Here is a 24172-nt window from a genome sequence, read left to right as displayed (position 1 = left end):
TATTTATTTTATTTTAAAATAATCTTATTCTTCTCATTTAGTTCTGTTGAGCGTAATTTTGTTGCCATGCCTTTAAAAGTTCGCTACTATCCACTTCTAAACAACTCAGGACCTCACAATAGAAGTCCTCCACTGAGGCCTACATCTTTGACTTTAAATAAAAACTCTTTAATAATAATAATAATAATAATAATAATAATAATAAGATTTCTGTAATGTTATCTCATTTACAAAAAAGTAAAATACTTGTGGAAAATAAAGGACAAAGAGACCGTGGCTCAAAACATATAATTATACAATGTTATTCATTTGATATGTTTTTTTCCCCATAAGCAGAAATTGGTTAGATGAAGAAATAAAAATAGCCTAGGTTCTCATACATTTCATTAAATGCTTAATGAAATAAACTGGTTGAGTTGTTGTTCCTATACATACAATTTAATACATGATGACTTATCTATGAATTACCTTAGTGATTCACCTCTAAATCCAATATCTGCAAGCCCAAATGTAGTTTGAGCTAATCCCCTGGCTGCTTACATGGACGCTCATTGACAAGCACTGTGGTTAAATACAGCTCCAATGTAATCTGTGACTCTATAGTGTTTCAGATGAGACTGACAAATACCCAGTGTTAGTTGAATATCAGGGAGAGAAAAGATTTCCTGGGGGTGGCAGTGCAGACTCCGGCTCAAGCCAATGAAAGGATGAAAATAATCCAACATCTGTAGCCATTCTTTTGCCTAAAGAAACACTATTAACCTTTGGCATCAAGTTAATTGCTTCTTTTTTTTCAGCAATGGCCTGAACTCTGAAACAGCATTTGGGGGTCATGAGAGAAGGTATACATTTGCTTCAGTTTGATTAGCATGCTTAAATCTGATTTTTAACCTCCTGGGTTGGCACGCATTATTGTTATACCAGTTCATTTAATGTAGGCTCTGCGCTCAGGGCTCTAAATTGAGATTCCGATTTTCTGGTGAAATGACTTAATTCCTGAGGTTTGGAAAAGAACTTGACCATCAGTCTAATATCCACAATGTTAGTATAACTGATGTCTATGCTCTCACTTTTGCTATGACAATAGCTTTTTTAGAATATTTTTTCCCAGAATAATTCGACTCCCAGCAGTCTTTTTAAGTATTATTAAAATGATAGCTACAAGGTACTGTAAGATCCTACAGAAAGAAAATTGTTCAAGGCCTCATGAATAAGTGGAATAATTATTGAATCATTCAAAGTGTAGTGCTGGGTTTTCTTTGAGACTGTTGACTTGGCTGACCTTTAATATTTCAAAATGTAATTTGCAGCAGATTAAAACGCTCTATGTTTAGTTTTGGGATGTTAAGCTTTTGAACATTTATCAGAATGCTTTTATTTTCTAAATCTATGAAATCATGAATCAACATAATGAAATCAGTAACTGACCTCTCTTTTTTTGTCGTTGACAACATTCCCAGAGAAAAACATTTCTGTTTCATAGGGTTTGGTTCAACATGCATTTGGGGACTGGGACTAAGTGCATGCATGTCACACATGTACCTCAGGCATGTACCTTCTATCTTAACAGATAGAAAACACGTTTCTTAAATTTCCTGTTTGGCTTCATGTTGCCGTGGAACAAACTGTTCTGCATAGAAAGTTTATTCCTCGCTTAGCAGCGTCTTTGAAGTCTCATTTGAGCGAGTATCAAGGTGTGCACAGTTTTCTTGGCGGTTGAGGGATGTGTTGTTCAACCGAATTAGAGGCGGACTTGTGGAGTCTGCATGTTGCCGACAGGAAATGGTTCTCATCGTGGCAGTGTGGAAGGAGGGGGATGGACCAAGCAGGACAATAAACAGGGAGGAGTTCAAGTTAAAAGGTAGTGAGAGGAGGGGAGTACATGTCAAAAATAACAAAAAGGCATTCAGGACAAGGAGACATTTACACGCACAAAGTGCACATCAAGTGTTGTTATTTACAGTACAGCAGTCCTTCAAGTTTCCAGTTGAGTGAAAACAAAAAGTCAAAATGTAATGCACAATTCAAAAATCCAATAACACAGCCGTTTTAATAACACACGAGGTCGCTGTGTCACAGTGTCCACTCTATTTACAGGACTGTACATACATACATACATACATACATACATACATACATACATACATACATACATACATACATACAGGTGCAATGTTCTCGTTAAGGTTCACACAAGCAAGACGCGCCTCCCGCTTCTGACATGGCCTCTGGCCATGGACGACACACGCATGCACACACTCTCACACACATACACACACACACACACACACACACACACACACACAAGCATGCATGAGTGTGAGACTGAGCAGGCACACACATTATTATATATGTACACACTGACATCAAACACACACACACACACACACACACACACACACACACACACACACACACACTCTCACACACAACACAATGTTGTCTTCTGATAATTGCCACAAAAGGCTCCCCAGGTGGTTCTCTGGGAAATGTGTGCTTTACCAGTCTGCATCTTCCTCTATGTAATAATCAGGCGTTGAAGTACCATCAAACAAACCAGGGTCGAGGGACTTGCGCTGCTTTCCCCGGGCGAAGACCCGCGACAGAGAGCCCAACCCCATCTTCTCTTTCTTCTTCTTACGCTTCGCCTCCTCCAGATCTTCTAGGGACTGAAGGAAGAAAGGGAAAGAGGGAGCAGAGGGAAGGAGAAGATGAAGAGATGGGCAGAAGTTACAGAGAGATACAAGAGCGGAGAAGTCAGTCAAGTCATGCAGAGTGTGCGATAAAGATCAGGAAAGATAAAGATCACAACACAAAGGGGAGGTGTCACTTGACATGCTGCCAGGCATGCACTTATTCAACAACCACAACTGGTTTGCACATAAATTCAAGTCACAGCTGCAGAGTGAGTACACGACAGACTGCGTGGTGGCAAACATGAATTCAGCCAGAACGATGGCGGAAAGAAACAGCAGCGGCCAGGTAGCAGGACAGTCGGCAGTTACTGCAAAGGAGGTGATTACTTGGGAGGGTGCTGGGGTGGGCAACTCTTACATTGCAGAGGGAGTGAGTCCGATGGCGTGGTGAGTTGATGTCACTGGGTGTGGATGACCGGTCTCCCTCCACGGCCGAGGCGTCGGAGATGACGGAAGGCTGACGCAAGTGGCATGGGCTCACCCGCACGGCAGCCACTAAACGGGACGAGAGGAAAAACAAATACGATTTTTTTTTTTATGGGGTGTGTTTGGGCACTACAAGTAGTGAACAGGGAAAATTGTTTTTTTCTCTTTCTACTATCCTTAATTGAAAATATATTTAAAAAAAAAGCCCCTGACCAAAAGCCTGAAATGATTTGCAATTATCTGCAGTTGCTTAGCAACAGTGAAAACAGCTTCAAAGAGGTTTAGCGTGTGAGTGTATCAGTGAGACTGATACATACAGTGCAACAAATTGCATAGCAATTTGGGGGTTCGTGACTGTTCACACATTTTTTTGTTTTTTTTTGTGTCATTGTTTGCTTCTTCCTCCAGATGTCCCCAATTAGTGCGCAACCTGTTTGAATCAGTGGCTGCCCTTTAAAACTTGCCCTAGGAAGATTGACATGGACTCTTACTCTGGTATAAGCAAGCTCTTCTTTCTTTTTAGGCTGAGAGGTGCCAGTAGTGCAGGTTTTGCACTTAGGTTTAGAAATGTTTAGTCTTATGTTTTTTGGAAGTTTTGGATGAAGCTGTGGTTGGCCTAGACACTTCGATGGCCCTTAACTATTCAAGCGCAGACTCTAAGGGGTAAGATTATGCTGACTATAATGTTACCTCCAGGCTCTAGCTATTTCATAATAACTATATTGCTCTATGTTTCTCACTTAATTTTCCACATACTGAATCCTGTGCCCCCATTTCATATAAGGGAATGCCACGATTGGCTAGCTGTACTGCTGCAATGCAACACAGGAAAAGAAAGGACACATCTCTTTTTTTTTTTACCAGCGACAAGGAGTCACATAAGTCAAAATGGCTGAGTTTGCAAGGGAAAGCTGCCTGTTTACTGTGTTGTCGATTTCAAATGGGAGTCAATGACTATTCATGCTTTGGCACCTCAGCTGCAAATGTCGGCGTGTAAGATGAGCCATGGTTCACTTAAGTAGTGACAGACAATGTTATCTCTCCTCCTTCACCTGTGGTGTATGTCCACACAAGTCAGTTAAATGGTGAATCTACAGCAGCAAATGTTGAGAGGGGCCCAGAAATAATAGAAATAAGGGCCAAAATTTAGGTGAAAAAACCTGCAAAATATAAACAAAACAAAAAAGGTTTCCCTTAGAACCTGGGTCAATTTACTGCAACATCTCAGACATTTAACCCGACAGAAACAGTTCTAAACACCCAACTGATCCTTAGCTGCCACCATTCTCAAATACAGCGGAAACATTTGTGTGTGGCAAGGACAAATGGAAACTGTAAAGCAAAAGATATGTTCACTGTAACTGCTACATAAAGTGCATGAAATGTAACGACTGGAGCGACATCAGTGGCCAACAATGTGGTCGTACTGAGCAAATGGCAGGAGTGAGTGCGTGTGAAGCAGGTTCGCATGATCATGCAGAGGCTAAATGACGGTAAAACCACCTTGTGTGTTACGGTAGGGGTGCTTCTGTCCTTCCTACCTTGTCTGTCAGTGGGATGCCCCGTGTGGACATAGAGGGTCTGCTGACTCTGTCTGATGGCAGCAGTCAGGGGAAGGTCAGCATGCATCACCCACTCCTGGTTGTTGCCGTTGACAACCGTTTCCGTGGGCATGGCCAGGGAGTGACGCTTGGGCACGTCCTTGGTCAGGGTGGCTAGTGACTGTTTGGCCTTAAGAAGGTAGACAGACAGATACAATAAGTGGAAAAGCAAAATTTCATCAAACAGCGATTCCGGACAGAAAATGTTTCTGTTTTTTTTTTTTTTTAAATAAGTTATCGTTGTTTTTATTTATGTGTCATATGTGTGTGCACATGTACATGTACCCCGAATCCTACTACTAAGTCTCTAAGTGCATGCGGACAAGCGAGTTCTCCCCTGGGCTCCTCATGTGGTTGTTGCCTTATGAAAAATGCAGCTGTATTTATGTTCCTCTTTTGTGGTGTGAAATCAGTTTTTACCACTCCAGAGAGCACAGAGGAGGGGGAAAACAGAAGGAGAAGAATATCTGGAGGAGGTGTTTGCTGTTTGCTTCCTTTCAGGGGAGGACGTTAGGGGTTGGTTGGGTGTAAAAACTTTTCTAGACGTTTAATGAATATATTTGCTTGGTAGAGCCTTGTCACGAAGCACAATTTACCTTCTTGTAGCGGGAACCACAATGAGCTCCTGGAGCCTTGGGAGATGTCTTTGTGCAAGCGTATTTTGAGTTCTGTGTTTTTTTTTTGTGTGTATGTCTTTTGATTAGCCCTGACATATCGGTGTTTCACAAATGCTTAAAATCTTGTTAATGTGTGACTCTTATCATCATGCCAAGCGACAGCAGACTGCAAATCAACGCTGGCCCAATCAGCTCTGTTGCAATCATCTCTACCTACCAGCCGTAAAATGATTATCAATCATAGTGGCTGACATGCAAAACAGAATACAATCACAAACCTTTGGAGTAAACATTAGTTGCCAGAATATCCCCCCTCCCCCAAAGCGTTTCTTCGCTCAATTAAAAACACATTCAGATCAATCACAGCGGGAATTGATGGGATCACTGGGATCAGTCAGGGTTGGCTGTGGGTTAGTCAAAAACATGCAGCTGAGGTGGGGGGCTTTCCAAAATAACAATTATGTCACAAGTAGGAGTGATTTCCAGGGAGCGGGAGGTTCAAGAAAGAGCAATTATTAAAGTGCTCATATTATGCTCATTTTCAGGTTCATAATTGTATTCAGAGGTTGTACCAGAATAGGTGTACATGGTTTCATTTTTATAAAAATACCATATATTTGTCGTACTGCACATTGTTGCAGCTCCTCTTTTTACCCTGTGTGTTGAGCTCTCCGTTTTATCTACATGCGCAGTCCCTAGTATCTTCAGGCCTCCGCTCTAACTAGCTTGGTATGAGGGTGTGCCACACTAGCAGCTAGGCGAGTATTATAACGTGTGTTACAAAGTGACATAAAATGACACGCATGTGTCACGGAGATGAAAGCTGGACTACAATAGAGCTGTTTCGAGCAGTTTGTGAACGGTGTTTTTTGTGGGAGATGGTAACTCGCTTTGGGGTGGACATTGGGCTTTTTCACTTTGTAAACCTATAACATGCACAAAAAAGATATATAACACAATAAATGAAAGGGAAAAAGCCAAAAAGCATAATATGAGCACTTTAAAGCTGGGGGCCCATCTTACCGCCATGACCCTAGGCGAGTAGTCCCTGTCTGCAACCCGCTCAAACATCCGGTACTCCATTCTCTGATTGACACAGTTACTCATCTGGGGGGTTGGAGACATGGCGGATGGCTATACTGTACATTCAAAGGCTTTATGTGTTTGAATATATGCAGTACACCCAAAATAGTGCATAGTGACAGACAGGTATATACTGTAATTTGTGCTTTTTTATTATCTGTATCTGTATGTACTGCTAATAATTTACACGTGATGAATATGTGTCTGAGCCTCGATAACTCTACTTTGTTTGAGTTCTCTATGCATTACATATACTTTCTTTCCCTTGTTCTGGCTCTTTTATTGGTGACTGTATTCCACTTACTACAGTAAACATGGAAAAAATCAGAGTGTACAATGGCAAAGAAATAAATAAAATTATTTTTTGTTTAAACATTACAGAGTTTGTTTCTCCACCTGCCTGTCTGTCTGTTTGTTAGTCTAGTTACCCCCCCCCTTTTTTTTCTTTCTGTCTCACCATGGCCAGTTCAGCCTCCAGCTCCTTTATGCGGTTCTCCTTGAGGTCGAGCTGGGAGCGCAGCATCCCCGTGTGCTCCGTGGCTTCCTTGGTTTGCCGCCGCAGGTCCCACTTCTCTCTCTCCAGCAGGTCCTTCTCTTTGGCCAGTGCCTTCACCGCATCCTCGCTCTCCTAGTAGACACAGAGATCCTGATGGATTGGTTCACATTTCATTTAGCATAGCATACCTTTGCAATTGAATGAGTCAAACCTATTAAATAATGGCACTGAAGCACATTCAGGTAAAATAGAAGAGTCTACATTACTAATTTCATCACTTCCTGTGTTGTCTTGTCAGTGAATTTTAAATGATTGTTTTGCTTGAGTTGACATTAAGGCTGAAACAGTCCCTTTGCTTGACAGCCTTCCTAAACCTGCTCTATATGTAACGTCACAGATACTTCAATCGGTCAGGTCAGCTTGGGAAAACCTGCTACTGGTACATTGTAGCCCAGTACTACCAGTACTACCTGTCTCATGGTCGAGCACTCCGGCAACTAATCTGGAGCTCTCATGTCCCTGTATAGGGAATGAGGAGTGTGGGTGTTCACCCTGGCAAGATTAAAAACAAAACTTGCCTCCAAGATCGGATGAACTCTTTGAGTCAACGGCCATACATCAACAATGGAGCTGGGATCCCATTGAGGCAATTATACCAAGCATAGCTTATACTTTTGGCATTCTCTGCATCAGGATCTTCTTGCAGACGTACTGGCTGTGCCTTTCCTCTAATCCCGAGAACTTCAGACAAGAGAAGCCCTTGTGAGAGGTGAGAGGACCAGCCAAGGCAGCTTTAAAGTCCTGGCAGCAATTTTCACATCCATGCATCTACGCGTCAATCAACCAACCAACCAACGCAAAGGAAACCTGTGTCTGTAACTCATCCTTGCAGGAAACAATACCCAGGATGAGATAGTTACCGGTTATAAGCCAGCATGTAGATAAGGACACCCAGGGACCAGGGATCTCATTCTAGAGTGGGAGGGATTACTTAATCTCATGGTAACTATCGCCTGCTAAAAGCCAGGCAGCCCCTGGCCAGTAAGGTGCTCCAACTCACCAACAAACTGTCAGATGGGGTGGTCTGACATGTTTTGACATAGTCACCTCAGAAGATCAAACTACTTTTGGAACTACATGGAACATTAGGACAATGATGACCGGCATGTCAACAGACCATGATTTGGACCTTGAGAGAGATGGTGCCAGGAAGACCGCTGTCATTGCCACTGAATTATCCTGGCGCAAAGTGTACATAGCTGCTCTCCAGGAAACAAGACTCACTGGTGCTGGAAGTATCAAGGAGCAGAATTATACCTTCTTCTGGTTTGGCAAGTCTGTTGATGAACCCCGTCTATACGGCACTGGATTTGCTGTGAGCAACAGCCTCATCAACAGCATACAGACACCTACTGCTGTTAGTGATAGAATATCCACTCTTAAACTCAACACGCGTCAATGAACGATTAAAGACCTCCACCAACTCTAAGCGTTTGGTCCTCCTGGGAGACATGAATGCTCGTGTTGGTGACGATTACCAAAGTTGGCCTGTTTGTATTCGGAGGTTTGGTGTGAATGAGAATGGCCAATGACTGTTAGAGCTCTGCTGCAGAAACAACCTGTGTATCGCCAACACCTTATTTCCCTTGGTGTCACCCTCATTCTAAGTCATTGCATCGACTTGAGGACTTGAGCAAAGGAAGGACGTACTGAACAATAGGGCTGTGCAATTAATTGAATTTTGATTTCAATTTTGATTTTGCCTCCCAACGATCACCAAAATAGTATAATCGAGAAAAAACGATTATTTTGCCATGTTCTGTTTTGCAAGAACACTCTTACTTTGTCTTGTGTTCTGAATAACACGCACATGCGCACATCCGCACATGCACATCCGCCCCTCCCGAAGCCATAAACTCTCTCAGCCTATACAGTTAGGGAGGCAAGTTGTGTGCATATCCTCCGCTGGAATATAAAAACTCAGCGCGAATAAAGATGGCAGAAGGAGAGCAGCCACAGCAGCGTTGTCTGGGAGCAGCTAACGTTAGCTAACCCTGCCGCTGCGGTCCCTCTGCCACTGCCTCCCCACTGTAGTAAACTTTGTATTCTCCCGACACGCTGTATTCACTTACTGTTTAAAACTTGTTCCACCTTAGTGGCGGTGCATATAGGCATACTGCTCAAAAACAACATGAAAAACATAGTAACGTTCCCTCAGCATTTAGTTTTGTTGTTAAACTGTATGTAAATGAGCAGGGACGTTAAATCACCTGTTTCACGTAACGTTACTCTAAGGTACCGCCTATGTGCTGCATTTTTCCTTAGTAAATAAGCCCACTGAGGGCGACATTATTTTTGGCACAATGTTTAGTAATGACAGTAGGCTAGTAGTGGTCATAGTGAGTGAAAATGTGATGTGAGATGCACATTGTGTTATGTATCTGGAATTGTTCATTAGCTGTGTAAATAATGTGTGATATCTGTAAAGCTGAACCGACTCACAAAACAGAATTTATTCTGATCCAAAGACTCTTTCTGTGAGATAAGATTATACCCTGGACACTATCCATTATATCCAAAGGTTAATGAGTAATCGTGTTAAATAATCGTGATTTCAATATTGACCAAAATAATCGTGATTATTATTTTTTCCATAATCGAGCAGCCCTACTGAACAATCAAGCCTACCATAGTGCAGATTGCAACACGGATCACAGTAAGGTAGTGTCAGCAATTCTGCTTGAACCTAGACCATATCACCACCAAGTCAGACAGTCAAAGAAAATCGATGTCAGCAAAACAATGCTACCTGATCAAAATAAGAAATTCTGCCAGAAACTAGAGGAAACACTGAAGTCGATTGATGAAACCTCCGACCTGGACACGCTCTGGAACTTATTGAAGAACACAATCTATGATGCCGCATTACAGACCTATGGAAAAAGAAGAAGCAAGATCCTGACTGGTACAAATCATCCATGCACATCATTCAACCTGTGCTTGAGAACAAAAGGGATGCACTGGTAAGACTTAGGTAAAGACCAACTAGACAGGCACAAGACAACTATCGCTCAGCCAGATCTACTGCTCAGGCCACTATCCTTATGTGTGTCCAGGAGTACTGGAACTCTCTCTGCTCTTGTATAGAAAGGGTGTGTACTGGTGCCTACACTCTTCGGCATATACTTTTCATATGTGTTCCAGAAAGTCTACAAAGATACATAACACCACAGGAGTCTCATTACTATCCTGAGATGATGGAAACTTTTTCAACTTGGCCCGCTTCAAGGTGAAAACCAAAACACAGCAGTTTGTTATCTGAGAACTACTCTATGCTGACGATGCTGCTCTCTGTGCATCATCTCTGGAACAGCTCCAGACCCTACTTGACAGCTTTGCAGAATAATGTGACCAGTTCGGGCTTACCATCTGCCTGAAGAAAACTGTCACCATGTCACAGGCCGATGACTCTCACTCATTCAAGATAAATGATATCGCTATCGATGTGGAAAAGTTTACCTATCTGGATCCACCATGACGCGCAACACCACACTAGACCTGGAAATATCCACTTGTTTAGGAAAAGCAGCCTCTACTTTTGGTCATCTAACCAAACAAGTCTGGAGGAATATACATCTATCTGTGTGAACTAAAGCTAGAGTGTACAAAGCATGTGTACTGAGTATACTCCTATATGGATCTGAAACCTGGCCTACATACAGTATCGCCCCCAAGAGAGTAGAATCAGTGCTTTCCACACAAGAAACCTGCAGTTTATTACTGGAAAGACCTGGGAGGATAAGATGATGAATGAATAACTGTTCACCATCACAAAATCTGAACCCCTGTCTTCAAGGCTGAAATTCAATCATCTGAGATGGGCAGCCATGTCAACAGAATGCCACGATCTCGCATTCCCCACTCAGTACTACATGGAGTATTGGAGGAGGGAATTTGGCACATGGGTACACTGCTCTTCAAGGATGTGTTAAAGAGAGATCTCAGACTGTGACATAAAACCTGAGAGCTGGACAACACTGTCACAGAATCGTGACCAATGGAGAACAAGCCTCTACCATGGTAGAGCATATGACCAAGATAGGAACCTACAGAAATTGAGGGAGCGACGTCTTCGCTCAGCTAACAAGAATGAATATGTGAAAAGCGCAACGCATTGTCATTCATGACAGAAGCATGAAAAAGGCAGATACTTCGACATGTTCTCTTGCTGTTTATGCTTGAATGACAACATAATGTATGATACAACAGCAACACACAAACCTGAACATATCATCTTAATGCCAAGAGAAACTTCTCACTGGTAGTCATGTAAACATCCTCACAGAGAGTGTAACAGTTATGTAATTTCTATTATCTCTCCTATCCACAGCATGCAGACACATTTAGTTTTTAAGACTCATTTTGAGAAACAATACAAGTGCTCACTTATTTATAAAACCAGTCATTGTTGCTTGGACAGGCCTTTTTGTTCTAATGTGCATACAACCAACACAGTTACACGAGAAGATACTTTTTTTATATGGATCTTTTTGTGCATGCACTTGTGTATGACTATTTATGGTCAGATCATGGGTGCCATACTTTTCTGTGCTGCTCATAGTTGCGTATGAAGTCGCGGAGCTGCTCTTCCCGGCTCTCCAGTGTGGCATAAAGCTGCTGCATCTGGTTCACCAGGTCTGCTTTCTCCGCCTTCAGACGCTTACGGTCCGACTTCATGGCTGTGGAGGAAGGATCGGAGAGAGAGAGAGAGAGAAAGGATGGATTATAATAATAATAATAATAATACATTTTATTTATAGGCGCCTTTCAAAGCACTCAAGGTCACCTTACAAGAAAAAAACACTGTACTAAGTTAAGGACATTATTACAAAACAAAAAATCAGACCAGCAATTGAGGTGAACATACAGTATATACAGTGATCAAAGAGAATAAGCCAGTTTAAAAAAGGGGTGTTTTTAGGTGAGTTTTGAAACTGGAAAGACAGTCAGTGTTGCGGCTATTTGATGGAAGGGAGTTCCAGATGCAGGGGGCTGAGCGACTGAACGCTCTAAGCCCATAGGTGGTCAAACTGGCGGAGGGTTGAGTGTGGTGTATGGAAGTGGAAGACCTGAGAGCACGGGTGGATATGTTACGAGATCAGTGATTATTGGTAGTTAGCATCACAGACTGAGCAACATTTGGTTGTGTGTTAAAGTCAGCGTCTGCCCCATAGACATAAAACATAATTGTTCTATATCTCTGGTCTGTCCAATGGGTTAAGTAGCTTGCTGATGTTTAGTTAAATTACATAAATTGTTAGAAATAAATAGTGCTCTTATGTTTTGACAAAAGTGTTTTACACCATGATTGAGAGAACGAAACATTCTTATTTTTTAAATTGTGGTGTCCACAAGTCCAGATTATTGCAGTTTATTCATGAACAATAATTAAGTTATAAGACTTTCAGATATGAAGCGTGGCTGTGTGCTGATAAAGGGGTGAATCACACATGAACCCTTCTGTCAATCTCCTCTCTGCTGCTGGATTCTGTAGAGGCTCTTTTCATCTATCTTTCTGCCACACACTCTCTCTAATCCTCTGGCACCTCACCCACGCATCATGATAAAGAATATGGTTTAGCGTAGTTATTCACAGAAGCTCTAATTTCCTTAAAGAAAACATTCTTTTTTCTCTCCCATCCATCTCCCGCTTTCTCTTGATGTTCTCTCCCTCTTCATGCAAAGCTGTTTCCTAGACATGTGCTTAAAGCCGAGTTCCCCTCCAGATATCTTCCCAAACTGACAACATATGCTTTATTTACATTTTATGTATTCTCACTGTGTCTGTGCACCTTTGTCTTCTTCATTTTGGCATCTATTTCCTTACAGCACAGCAGCTTTGAGTGCTGGATATTTCATAGCATCACATGGTTCTCTGTTTCCCTCTTAGTGCTTGTTATCATGTGTTCACCTTTCTTTTTCTTCCCTCTTTTTTCCCCCTCCAGGCCAGATGTGTGTCATTAATTAACTTATATCACAGCCTGGTTAATTGCGTGACATTCACAAGTTGTTGTCAGGGGATCATGCTCAGCCAAGTGGAATGGGATGTGCAGTTTTACAAGGACAGATTCACCCTCTCGTTTCCTCTCCTTCATTTTTCTCCTGTCACCCTTTCATATCGCTCCCTTTCACCCGTTCTTAAGAGGTGGAATTCCAGAGCAAAAGCGATATTCAAGCCAAACTAGCCGGCGAATGAAGACAAGAAATGTCTCTCATTGGCCAAGAGAAACAGGAAACCTCCCAGCACCTGCCTCGGGTAGTGAAATCAAAGCTGTCTTTGAGATGAGCCAAAAACACTGCTGCCGCCTCACATCCTGCACCTGCGACCTTTTGGCAACATCAACCCTCCTGGTGTCAGATACAAGAAAGCACTCACTGTGACTTTGTAAAAGGGTCCATTTACATTCAGTGGAGAGTTAGCACTGTTACTTACCATTTATAACCTATGTATGAGCACATTTAATAAACAAAGATGGTCCTGAGGCTCATTGCAGTTACCTTCCACTTAAGAATGTACAGTAGGTGAGATGGGGAGGCACGAGCATGTCTCCTTCTGCTGACAGCCATATCAATGACTAACATACACTTTGGCTTTGTCCAAACCTCTAAGAATTATTACCAGATGAAACAAGAGGGAACCACTTGGGAACCATACAGAGCTAAGGTTAATGTGTGTGGAGCTGAAGGAGGAAGACATGGAGAAGAAGCTATTGAAGAGGCTTCAATTTAATAGTCTTTTCATGGAGAAATGATATCCGTGTAAGCACCTATCTTCTGTCTTGCCATGCTTTGAAGGAATATATTATGTGTATGTGGATACTTTTTCGATCATATCTAGATTTCCTCTTTGTCTACAAAGTGCATCAGTGGTTGTCTTTGTGCAAAATTGTGTGTGCCTGCATGCCCATTTATATAATAAAAGCTACTTCAGCCTGTTTAGGGAGAAGATCCAATCAGGACTCATGCAAAACAAAACATTTACCATCAAAAGTCCAAACCACTGTTCCCACTGCTCAATGTTAAAAACAAAAACACTTGACTGTATCATGATCTCCTAACATATTCTCTAAAATCTGCATAAGTGGTTTTTAGCTCACCACACAAAGGCTCTTCTGATAGCACAGTGCTTTAAAGTAGTTGAATGCGTTGCATCTACTACTGCAGTGGGCTGAAAGCCTTTGTCTGCTGTACTCTTCTATGGCTCTTTGCCACTGGTGGACCAGCTCATTAGTCACTACACTGGACTCCTCAGGGAGTTCCTACTGGCTGGAGTCACTTTTGTATTAAAAATAACTTGGGAAATACGCTTATTTGCTTTCTTTCTGGGAGTTAGATGAGAAGACTGATGCAAATCTCATGTACCATTAACTTTGAAACTACAGCCAGCAGCTGGTTAGCTTAGCCTAGCACAGAACTTGGAAATACTGGAGTCTCCGCTTATTGCCTGGCAACGTCATGGCTGTGACAAGACTCCGGGAAGTAGTAGTCCCTTACATAACCCCAATAAAACCAGTTTCTGTACGGATTAAACAAACAAGATATAACATGTTAATTTGTGAGCTTTAGAGCTGCTTCAGACAGAGCCAGGCTTGCTGTTTTTCATCTGCTTCCAGTCTTGCTATACTAGGCTAAGTTAAACCAGCTGCTGACTCCAGCTTCATATTTAGCATACATATATTAGATCAGCTAGCAGCTGAGAAATTAGCCTGTGCCCTGGATGGAGTGGTCGAGTGGCTAGACCAATCTTGTCTTACTTTAAATGTAAGCAAAACAAAAGGCATGTTCTTTTCCAAAACTAAGCTCCACACCGCAGATGTAAATATCTGCATTAAGGGTGAACACATTGAGACTGTCACTGAATTTAACTATCTTGGTGTTGTATTGGACTCAAACCTCAACTTCAAAAAACTGTATTACCTGTTGGGGGCAGGCCAGTTCTACAATAATTAGGCCCTTAGAATCTTTGTACAAACAGGCTTTGAAAGTATTTGACAAAAAGCTGTTAAGGTATCACCACTGTGGAATACTACGCATCACAATCTACTCACCTTTGAACATTTTAGAGTGTTTTCAAATTTATGTACAGTTTATAAAATTTTAAAAGGTTTGGCTCCTACCTGCTTGTGTAAGTTTGTCTCTTACCGCGCTGCTGGCTCTGTAAGGTCCACTAGAATAGCTTCCATACACAACTGCATTGTACCTTTTTCGCTCCTCAGCCTTTGGGCAGGCAGCCTTTTCTTTTAAAGCCATTACCCAATGGAATACTATGTCGGATAATGTAAAAAGCTGTGGTTTGTTTGGCAGCTTTAAAGCTAATCTGAAAAATTATCAAAAAAATTCTCAGCAATGCTTGCACACTGTCAGTTAATCACTCCTCAATACTTTGTCTCACTATTATTTTGTGTGTGTGTGTGTGTGTGTGTGTGTGTGTGTGTGTGTGTGTGTGTGTGTGTGTGCGTGTGTGTGAATGGGGGGGTTGTGTGCTGTGCACACTTGATCATGTTGTGTGTGTGTGTACCTGTAATATGAGATGTATTTTATTGCTATTTGTTATCGGGTTTTTTTTACAAACTGAGCATTGTTTGGTTCTTAAATTGTTGTATTTGTGCTTTCTGTGGGACTACAGATGCAAATTAGCCTAAGGCTAACTCTGGTGCAATGCATTAAATGATTATATTTATGTTTAAATTGCACACTGTCCCTTACAAATAAAATTGAAATTGAGTGGTATAAATTTTTTCATGTAACTCACACCAAGAAAGTGAGTAAGCGTACTTCTTTTAATGTCAAAGTATTCCTTTAAATAAATAAATGTTTAGATAAATATATAGGTTAAATAGAGAGAAACTAAATCTATATTGCATAGATATGGATAAACAATGAATGACTGAATGTATTGTTAGAGAGAGCAAAGGATAGGTAGCGCGGGACTATGGCTGGTAACTAACTGAGTTGTCTATATCCATGACGTTTCTCTTGCAGGATTGTTTAGGTGCTGCCGGAAATCCCGCCGGATGTCTTTCATTTCGGCCGGATGTCTGGTACTTTCTGCTTTCTTTGTGTTGACATTTTACACTCGGGTCAATTTATGAGGACTATGGTAAACTGCTCCTCAGACCTCTGCAGGGTAAATCCAGACAGCTAGCTAGACTATCGGTCCAATCTGAGTTGTCTGTTTCACGACTAAAACAACTTTTGAACGTACACATGTTCCACCAAAACAAGTTCCTTCCCGAGGCTATTTTGCAGTGGCACCGTGGCTCTGTGCAAGACGATTGTGATTGGTTTAAAGAAATACCCAATAAACAAGAGCACGTTTTTCTCCCATCCCAGAATGCTGTGTGGACTAGCCAGACCTTCCTCCGCAGCGCTGTGGAGGCAATGCGAGACTACTAATTGAGGAGCTGTACTCTTTAAAAAAAAAAAAAAAAAAGTGTCAGCTTTGTCTGATTTAGTTTTTTTATTTTGTTGTCTGTTGTTGGTCAGTGTTGTGGGTGTATGGTATGTTCCAGTCACATTATACAAGAGGAGACATTTCTTGTATGTGTTGGTACTTTTTTCTTGCTGTGAAACCATGTCACCACAGGAAGCCTTTGTGTAAGTGACAAGAATTCAAACTGACCAGAGCTGCTGCTGTTTGTGAAAAAACAAACTAAAAACTGTTTACAGCTGCCTTTCAAGCCTATGGGGGGGGGTCATTGTTTGATTTTCAAAGGTATTTTTTGTTGGGCTATCACTTTAAAACTCTACATGAATATATATTTATTGTTATAAGGCTGACTACTCTGTGGGTAATTCCAGGGATAATCAAGTGCCAAACGTTATTCAGCTCCAGGACAAAAGGCTCTCTGATGATCCTTGATTGTGAAGAAACTCAGCCATCTCGTTACCTGCAGTTCCTACCTATCACTGTGGCACGCATTTCACATCCCACTCACTGCTTTTCTCTGGTTAAATAGCAACCCTCAGTGCCTCCTATTATGGTAAAAATATAACAAGATCCCAGCCATGATTTCACCTGAATATTATTTTTCTGCTTTTCGGTTTTCAACTCGATCTAACAATCCCTTCTGTCTCTAACAGAAGAAGTATAAGTGTATGCTAACAATACAGGGGTCTTTGAGGAATTAATGTCCGTAGCATATAATGTAATCATTTATGCATTTCAATGAATCAAATACTGTGTTTTAGCAAAGACTGCCATCTAAGTTCAGTTCACCTGCAACAACAGAAAACAGGATCACAAAGATAGACCCACTTATCAACACCTCCTCAGATAACGATGCTCTTCATATTAATGAATGAAACCACTCCACACTGACACAACTCCATATAACTGAAGTCCTGAAGAGAAGGGACAGGCTTTTAGTCGGCTCTCAACATAATTATTTGGGGGAGAGAACAAAAGAGACATCGGCTCATTGGAGGGAGTCCATTGTTCACGGTTTGGGACTTTAAATCTGCCATGCAGCTGAATAATGAAGTAGGAGCCTCAGAGCTGCACAGTGTGCTCACCTCCTCACTTCCTCAGTAAAAACACACTCGTTGGTTGTATGAAGTTGATCTGCTTTGGTCCTTGTTAATGAAGGCAGTCCTTATTGTAGAGCAGGTCATGTTACTTCTGTATCAGATTTCTTTGCAGTCTTGTTGATATTCAAAAACATTAATTAAAGTTAATTATCATTTTATCATAAATGTACAAACCTTAGCATTGACATTTGACTCTTGTTATAAGTTGATGCACAACCTAGAAGCTAGCCATTAAAAATAGATCAAGCATTGCACACTAATAGATGATCTGGGTGTATGAATTAGTGTGTACACAAGCTATTTATGCAGCAGAACTGACACACCAGGGAATCAGGGGGAGAATCACACTTTGATCTTATAACAGCACCTCATTACTCACCTCTCTGTCTTCACTGGATCCAAAACAACATTTACTGGCTGTAATCTTTAAAGAGGCTGAGCCTAATTGTTCAGGTACAAGCTACAGTATGTAACACCCCTGTAAGAGGCAAATGCAAAGACTGGGTCAAGTGTGACGTAGATTCTGAAACAATGGTACTTGCAAAATGTCTCTCTGTCTTACTCAGGTGCACTTGATTACCACTACGGGGGGCCACTGTGATGCAAACACGTGTTCTCACACAAAATTGAATAGCAAAACCGTCTTCATTACCTGTTATCATAAAGCTGATGCTAGTGTTGAGGAATTAAATCAGTAAAGACAATTATTTTTTCTGGATTAATAAAGTTCAGTCTTTTTCAAAATTAAAAAAAACCTTAATTTGTTTAAAAATAAAAGGTAGCAATAAAACTGCTGCAATTACTTGATTGTAATCAAGTCAAGTAGCCTACTGAGATTTGGCTGCACTGAGTGTGCGTATGTGTGTATTGGTTTGTGAAGGAAGAGGCCTTGTAGACAAGGAAAGAGCTGCTTTCTGAGGACGGTGTAGCGTGAAATGACACTAAACAGAGCAGGCAGACTGCGCTTTGATGATACATAGCTGTGTGCTGCTTTCATTTTAGCTCTGGATTGACTAGGAGTCCCTCAGTGATAATAATTAGCCAAAGCACAAATAGCTAATTAAAAACAGCAAAAAGGGCCAACTATACTTTGAAAATTCATTGAACACAACTTTGATGAGAAAGTCCAAAATAAGAGTTGAGTAAACTTATAAACACCTTTAGAGAACAGTCCAATTGCACCAATTAAAGTGTGGTTTATTTTCTCATTGTTTCTTCACTTTGCGCTTTGGAGATCGCCAAGACGTTTTTGTAGTTCATCGTCATTTGTGTACTTTAATGTCAGGGGGATGAAATCACCCCACCAAGCTGACACCAAGCAGCAGCGTTTGGGTTGGATCGAGTGCCCACAGGCATCATAACAAACCTGCAATTGAGAGAGGTTGGCAATTATCCACGATTACAATTATAGTCCTCATAGGCTAATGTCTGGCACACAGCGGGAGTGAGCTCAAGCCTTAACATTAAAACGGTGTGGGCATCACACCAAACAAAGGCAGAGGGGGAGACACAGGAAGAGACAGCGAGGTAGAAAATGAAGACTAACAGACTGAAAAGTAGTGTTCCTCTCTGCATTCTCCATTTTGTATTCACAGGCACCAGAAAATCTGCATGTAATTTACCCGCAAACCATCTGAATGGAGGTAGGAGTGGCAACAGAGTTCCTGTGAACCATTCCCAAAGTAAACAGGTATTATCTCGAGAGGCACAGAGTAAAAAATGGGATGATGCATTTTATTCACGCAACTTCATAACTCCAGCCTTTTGCTTTTTCATCCAAAGCAGAACCACAAAAAATTAAAAAAATAAACACAAAGCTACTCTGCTTCACAATAATTGTTGGTAGCACTTCAATAAACCCCCCCCCGGGAGCTCACGTTCTCCAAACATCACTGACAAGCTCTCATTCTTCAAAGAAAACACAGAGCATCTGGTGGGATGTTTACAATATGCCAACCTTGTGAAAACTGGGGGAAATCAAATAGAGTCAACATCACGCCTCCAATCAATTGGCAGCATACGGAAATTGCTGTAGTTAATGAGGTATTTAGTACATTTGGCCTGTTTTTTTTTTTTTTTTTTTTGCCCGCTTTAAAAGCCAACTATTTCTTACCTTAAAAATGAATGAGTCTTTTTTGTTGCTGTACTAAAAACCCTTCAAACATAAAAGGTCACCGGACCCAGAAAGTTGTGTGATCCAGTATAAACAGGACTAGAGCTGGGACCTGTGAACAAGCCCACCATTAGACATTGATCTCCAAGTTTATCTAGCACGTATCCCCTAACCATCCAACCCTGTACATGCTTTAAATCTATAATCGTGATACCAAAAGGCCAAGTCACTGTAATCCCCATTTGTACGATAAATTCTTGCCTTGCCTTTTGGTATGATGGCAGACTTTTCGCCCTGCCCTTGAAGGCAGCCATTTAAAACAGGTATAAACACTACTGCCTTTAGACAGGCCAGATGTAGAAGACCTTCTGCAGCTGTTTTTACAGCTTTTCTATCCCAGAAACATGCTGAAAACTGACTCAAACGTCTTTTTACAATGCACAGTGCACTACAACAGCCTCACAAGTATTTATCATGATACTTACCTACTGTCCAATAAAGAAAAGGAATTGCTAGCTAGTATATTTTTCTGCTTTCTCACCAACATATACGGTAAATACACACAAAATAAACTCTGCATGCTGTCAATTATCATCAGTACTGTCCAGTACATTGGCCAGCAAGTAACAACAACACAGAACATGAATGCATTTGGTAGAAGAAGCTGGAAAAGCAACACAAACAAGAAAATGAGATGGCAGATGTGTTTCCACTTTCTGCTTGGAAACAACAGTAAATATTGCTGTTTGGACAAAGCCAAAATTCACTGGCTGCTACCCACCACATGCAACCAAAGAGCAAAAAGCTAGCTCATACTGTTGCTGGCTTTTCATAGCAGTCTTAAAAAACAGTATCCTTGGAGTCTGAGCAAGCCACATTGTCAGTGTGTGAAGATGGAGTGTGACAACTGTGGACTAACAAAAGAGGTGGGAACAAGAGACTGCTGTACAGGCCAGGTCACGTGGAAAATAACAATGCAAAATATAAATAATTCAGATATATTGCTGCTTTCACCACTGAATACATATACATATATACAGTATACATATACATATATACAGTATATATATATATATATATATATATATATATATATATATATATATATATATATATATATATATATATATATATATATATATATATATATATATATATATATATATATTAGGGCCGGGACTCGATTAAAAAAATTAATCTAATTAATTACAGGCTTTGTAATTAATTAATCGAAATTAATCGCATTTTAATTTCATAAATATTTGACCTGAGAACAGTGAGAAGTAATTTTTTTCACATGGATTTTTAGTATACCATTGAATAATGACTGAATACATAAGCTTAAGCAACACAATATTGTTTATTTTTGTTCAACCAAGTCCAGCAGACCAGTGCAATTTTTGCCATTAAGTGTAGCAATAGCATATTTAGAAATATAGTACATTTCAGAAATTCAGGTAGCCTATAGGTAGGTAGACCTTCTGTAAACTATGTTTTTTTAAGTAAAACACAATACTTTCAAGTACATTCAGACAGTCATCTGGTGGAGTGTAGGTTGGGTGTGGGTCCTTGTACTCGGAGTCGGGCTAACGTCCACGCTAGCTGCTAAATGTTTTGCGTTGAGGTGATACTTGAGGCTCGATGTGCTGCGGTGATATGCAAATTCCTTGTTGCATAGCATGCACACAACCATGCTCTAATCGACGCTTCCATCCGTTCGTTTTTTATAACAAAATTTCCCATCCACGGGGCCAACCAAAGCTATCTCGTCAGCTTCTTCGTTCATGTTCACTGTGGTTTGTTGTTGTCTGAAGCACTGACATATATAAAAGGTCTGAAGTCATGAACGCTAGTTGGTGCTCCAGTATAATCGGTCCGCTGAAACTCATCCAGTGAGAAACGTCCCGCGGTGCAAAAATAAGTGTGATTAAAATGCGTAAAAAATGTTTAACGTGTTATTTTTTGTGTAATTAATTAACGCATTAAAGTCTGTAATTAATTAATCTTAATTAACGCGTTAAGGTCCCGGCTCTAATATATATATTTGTATATATATATATATATATATATCACATGCTGTTGCAACAACTAGTAACGTTAGAAAAACTACAACACCACACCGGATCTAGCTAGACCGGAAACAAAACAACATGCACGCTGCACACACTTGTTTGCACTTGCTTGCGAGCCGGCCAAAGAGTAGTGCATACCTGCAAACTAGTCGCTTTTCGACAAAAATCGCCGTTTTGAATGGAGTCCGAGACCCGGTGCTAATACGGCACCGGTGCCTAAATGACTGTTATCTACCAGACCAAATAGCAACGCGGATTTCGGTGCCTTATTTAGGTGCCTCTTAGATGCCTGCGCTTCTTTCTGATGCTCCCAAAACGGACGTTAGAGGGAACTGAAACATTGCTGCACAGGAGGCCAGTCAACACTACACTTAGCAGCAGGTAACGTTAGCCTACCGCTAGCTAGCAGCTGGATTAAACACGGTTAAAATGTTTACAGCTAAATGGTGTAAAGTGTGTCTGTATTTCACTGGAGAGGACTCCAACACCAGACTGTAGCTGCTGTTGTCTGAAAAACACAGTCATGATGTTATGTTGCTCGCCTCGCCAGCCTCGTGGTGCATTCACTGTAATTGTCAAATGCCCTTTTCCCATCCAGTGGTTGTTTTCACCGTTTTGTGCTCCTTTTTTTTAGATCAACTTTTTATTGTTTTATATTTTTGAACATACAGAACAGACAAATGCAATTGAACATACCTTTTTTAAATATATATATCAACTTCTGCTTTATTGCTTATATAAAAAAGCTTTAAGAGCAAACACAATTAAAAGATAGCAACAGGAATGTCTTTGCTTGAATTTGCTTCTCTGACCCTATTGCAACAGAACCAAACTTGAATATGACAACAGCCAATTTCCTGTTATCCTTCCACACACCCCATCTTAATTGCAGACCAGATCCACCCTGCTTAATGTTTCTGGACCTTGTAAGCCAACCAAAGTCCCCCTTTATAAATCTTTCATTTGCAGCTGATTGCTGTCAGTGCCTGCTGGGCTCTGTAGGCTTTGGCCTTCATTAACAGGCCTGAGTCATACAATTGACTGTATAAGCCTGTGTGCAGTCTGTTCAGACAGCCAAACATCCCTCTGAAGAAGAGATAAGTGTTATTATTTGATATGTTGCTCTATTTTATTCTGCCGCAGTCTGTTTTGCTTTTGTTCAATTCTTCCAAAATGCGTAGGCTGCAAGTGTCAAGTGAAATGTCGCAGCAACAAAATCCCCTGACAGCATGTCGTGTGTTTGTCTGTTACCAAATGGTGGTTTTGTGCTCTGCCTCATTCCATGGGCGATTCATCTTTGAAAAGAATGATTCACTGCCACGCTGATGACATCTTTGCTTGATGCCCTGCAATCTGCTGTGCACTGACTAGCAGAACTTGTTCATTACTTTAACCTGTGTCCCTATGAAGGCAATATGGATGTTTGTGTATTCCCATTTTGCATTCACTCATGCTTAAAACTACAGTGGTTGTTCATTAATAGAGAGGAATCTGTACTACACATTGGTATTTCATCAGTTCTGAAAGAATAATCCAAATTGCTTTCTTTTGCTGATGGCATTTTTGTGGTGTCCTGTAGTTACAAGATTAATATATATGTAATTACATTTAATCAGTATTTGAACATTAAAACCAATTATTCATAACAGCTAAGACAATAACTTTTCCTTTTTAAAGGAAACTATTATTGAAGATAATCCTGTGCAAAAGAAAAAAACATACATATTTCACACCTTATTCTAATCAAGTAAAAAAGCAGTCTTTTTCAACTTGGAATATACAACATACAATACTAATTCACAGAGTTGTTTAATTATTTTTGGCCAAGTCAAAGTCAACTCTCAAGTCTTTGGGTGTGGTTCAAAGTCAAGAATGAATTCTCTGAATGCTGAGCATTTCAATGACACAACATTTACCTTTGTAATCTTTTAGGTGCTTCTTTCTATGTAATGAGACAAAGTCTCTCTAATAATTGAATATTCAAGGTGTCTAGAAATGCAAGACCTGCCTATTACGGTCTTAAATGTTTATTATTGTTCATTGATTTTGCAAAGTTAAAGACTTAAATGTTCTTGCTTTTAAATCAAATCTCAGTCAAGTCTCAAAGTCGTTTTACAGCATTCAAGTCAAGACCTAATTCCCTATTATTGTGAAATATATAAAGTCTTAGTCTGAAGTCTACAGATGGTTTATAAGAACAGCTTTTGTGTAAGTGTAATAAAACATTGAGCAGAAAGGTTTAGGTGAAGCTAATACAGACATATTAACATTTGTTTAATGACATCTTCCCCTGATCTTTAAATTCAAAATCCAGCGTACAGTGGTGATACAGTGGAGCTTCTACAGTACACTGTGCTGTAACGTGGGCCGTGCAGAGTGGGAACAGAGTGAAGGTGTGATATGCCTGTAGCTTCACGCTGAGGGCATATCACACCGCTCCCACTCTGCGTAAAGCTTTATGAAAAGTCATTGCATCGG

At 40.7% G+C, this 24172-nt stretch overlaps 1 protein-coding gene across 2 annotated transcripts in view; it reads right to left on the bottom strand.

The window, feature by feature from the left end:
- Positions 1-2497: 2497 nt before the first annotated feature.
- Positions 2498-24172, bottom strand: part of kazna (kazrin, periplakin interacting protein a) — a 200682-nt gene continuing 179007 nt past the window's right edge. The window contains exons 7-12 of one of the 2 annotated variants that reach the window (XM_028582160.1): positions 11522-11658; positions 6881-7051; positions 6364-6447; positions 4664-4853; positions 3055-3191; positions 2498-2669 (exon numbers count right to left, since the gene is read on the bottom strand). In XM_028582160.1, coding sequence (XP_028437961.1) covers positions 2499-2669; positions 3055-3191; positions 4664-4853; positions 6364-6447; positions 6881-7051; positions 11522-11658 — 890 coding nt within the window. In that variant the 3' untranslated portion in view covers position 2498. The remainder of the gene's footprint in view (positions 2670-3054; positions 3192-4663; positions 4854-6363; positions 6448-6880; positions 7052-11521; positions 11659-24172) is intronic. The other variant, XM_028582161.1, reaches the window with a different exon arrangement.

The sequence above is a fragment of the Perca flavescens genome, chromosome 7 (assembly GCF_004354835.1).
Source record: "Perca flavescens isolate YP-PL-M2 chromosome 7, PFLA_1.0, whole genome shotgun sequence".
Lineage (NCBI taxonomy): Eukaryota > Metazoa > Chordata > Actinopteri > Perciformes > Percidae > Perca > Perca flavescens.
Note: the sequence above shows the minus strand (reverse complement) of the source record. Positions and strands in the feature narration are given on the sequence as shown.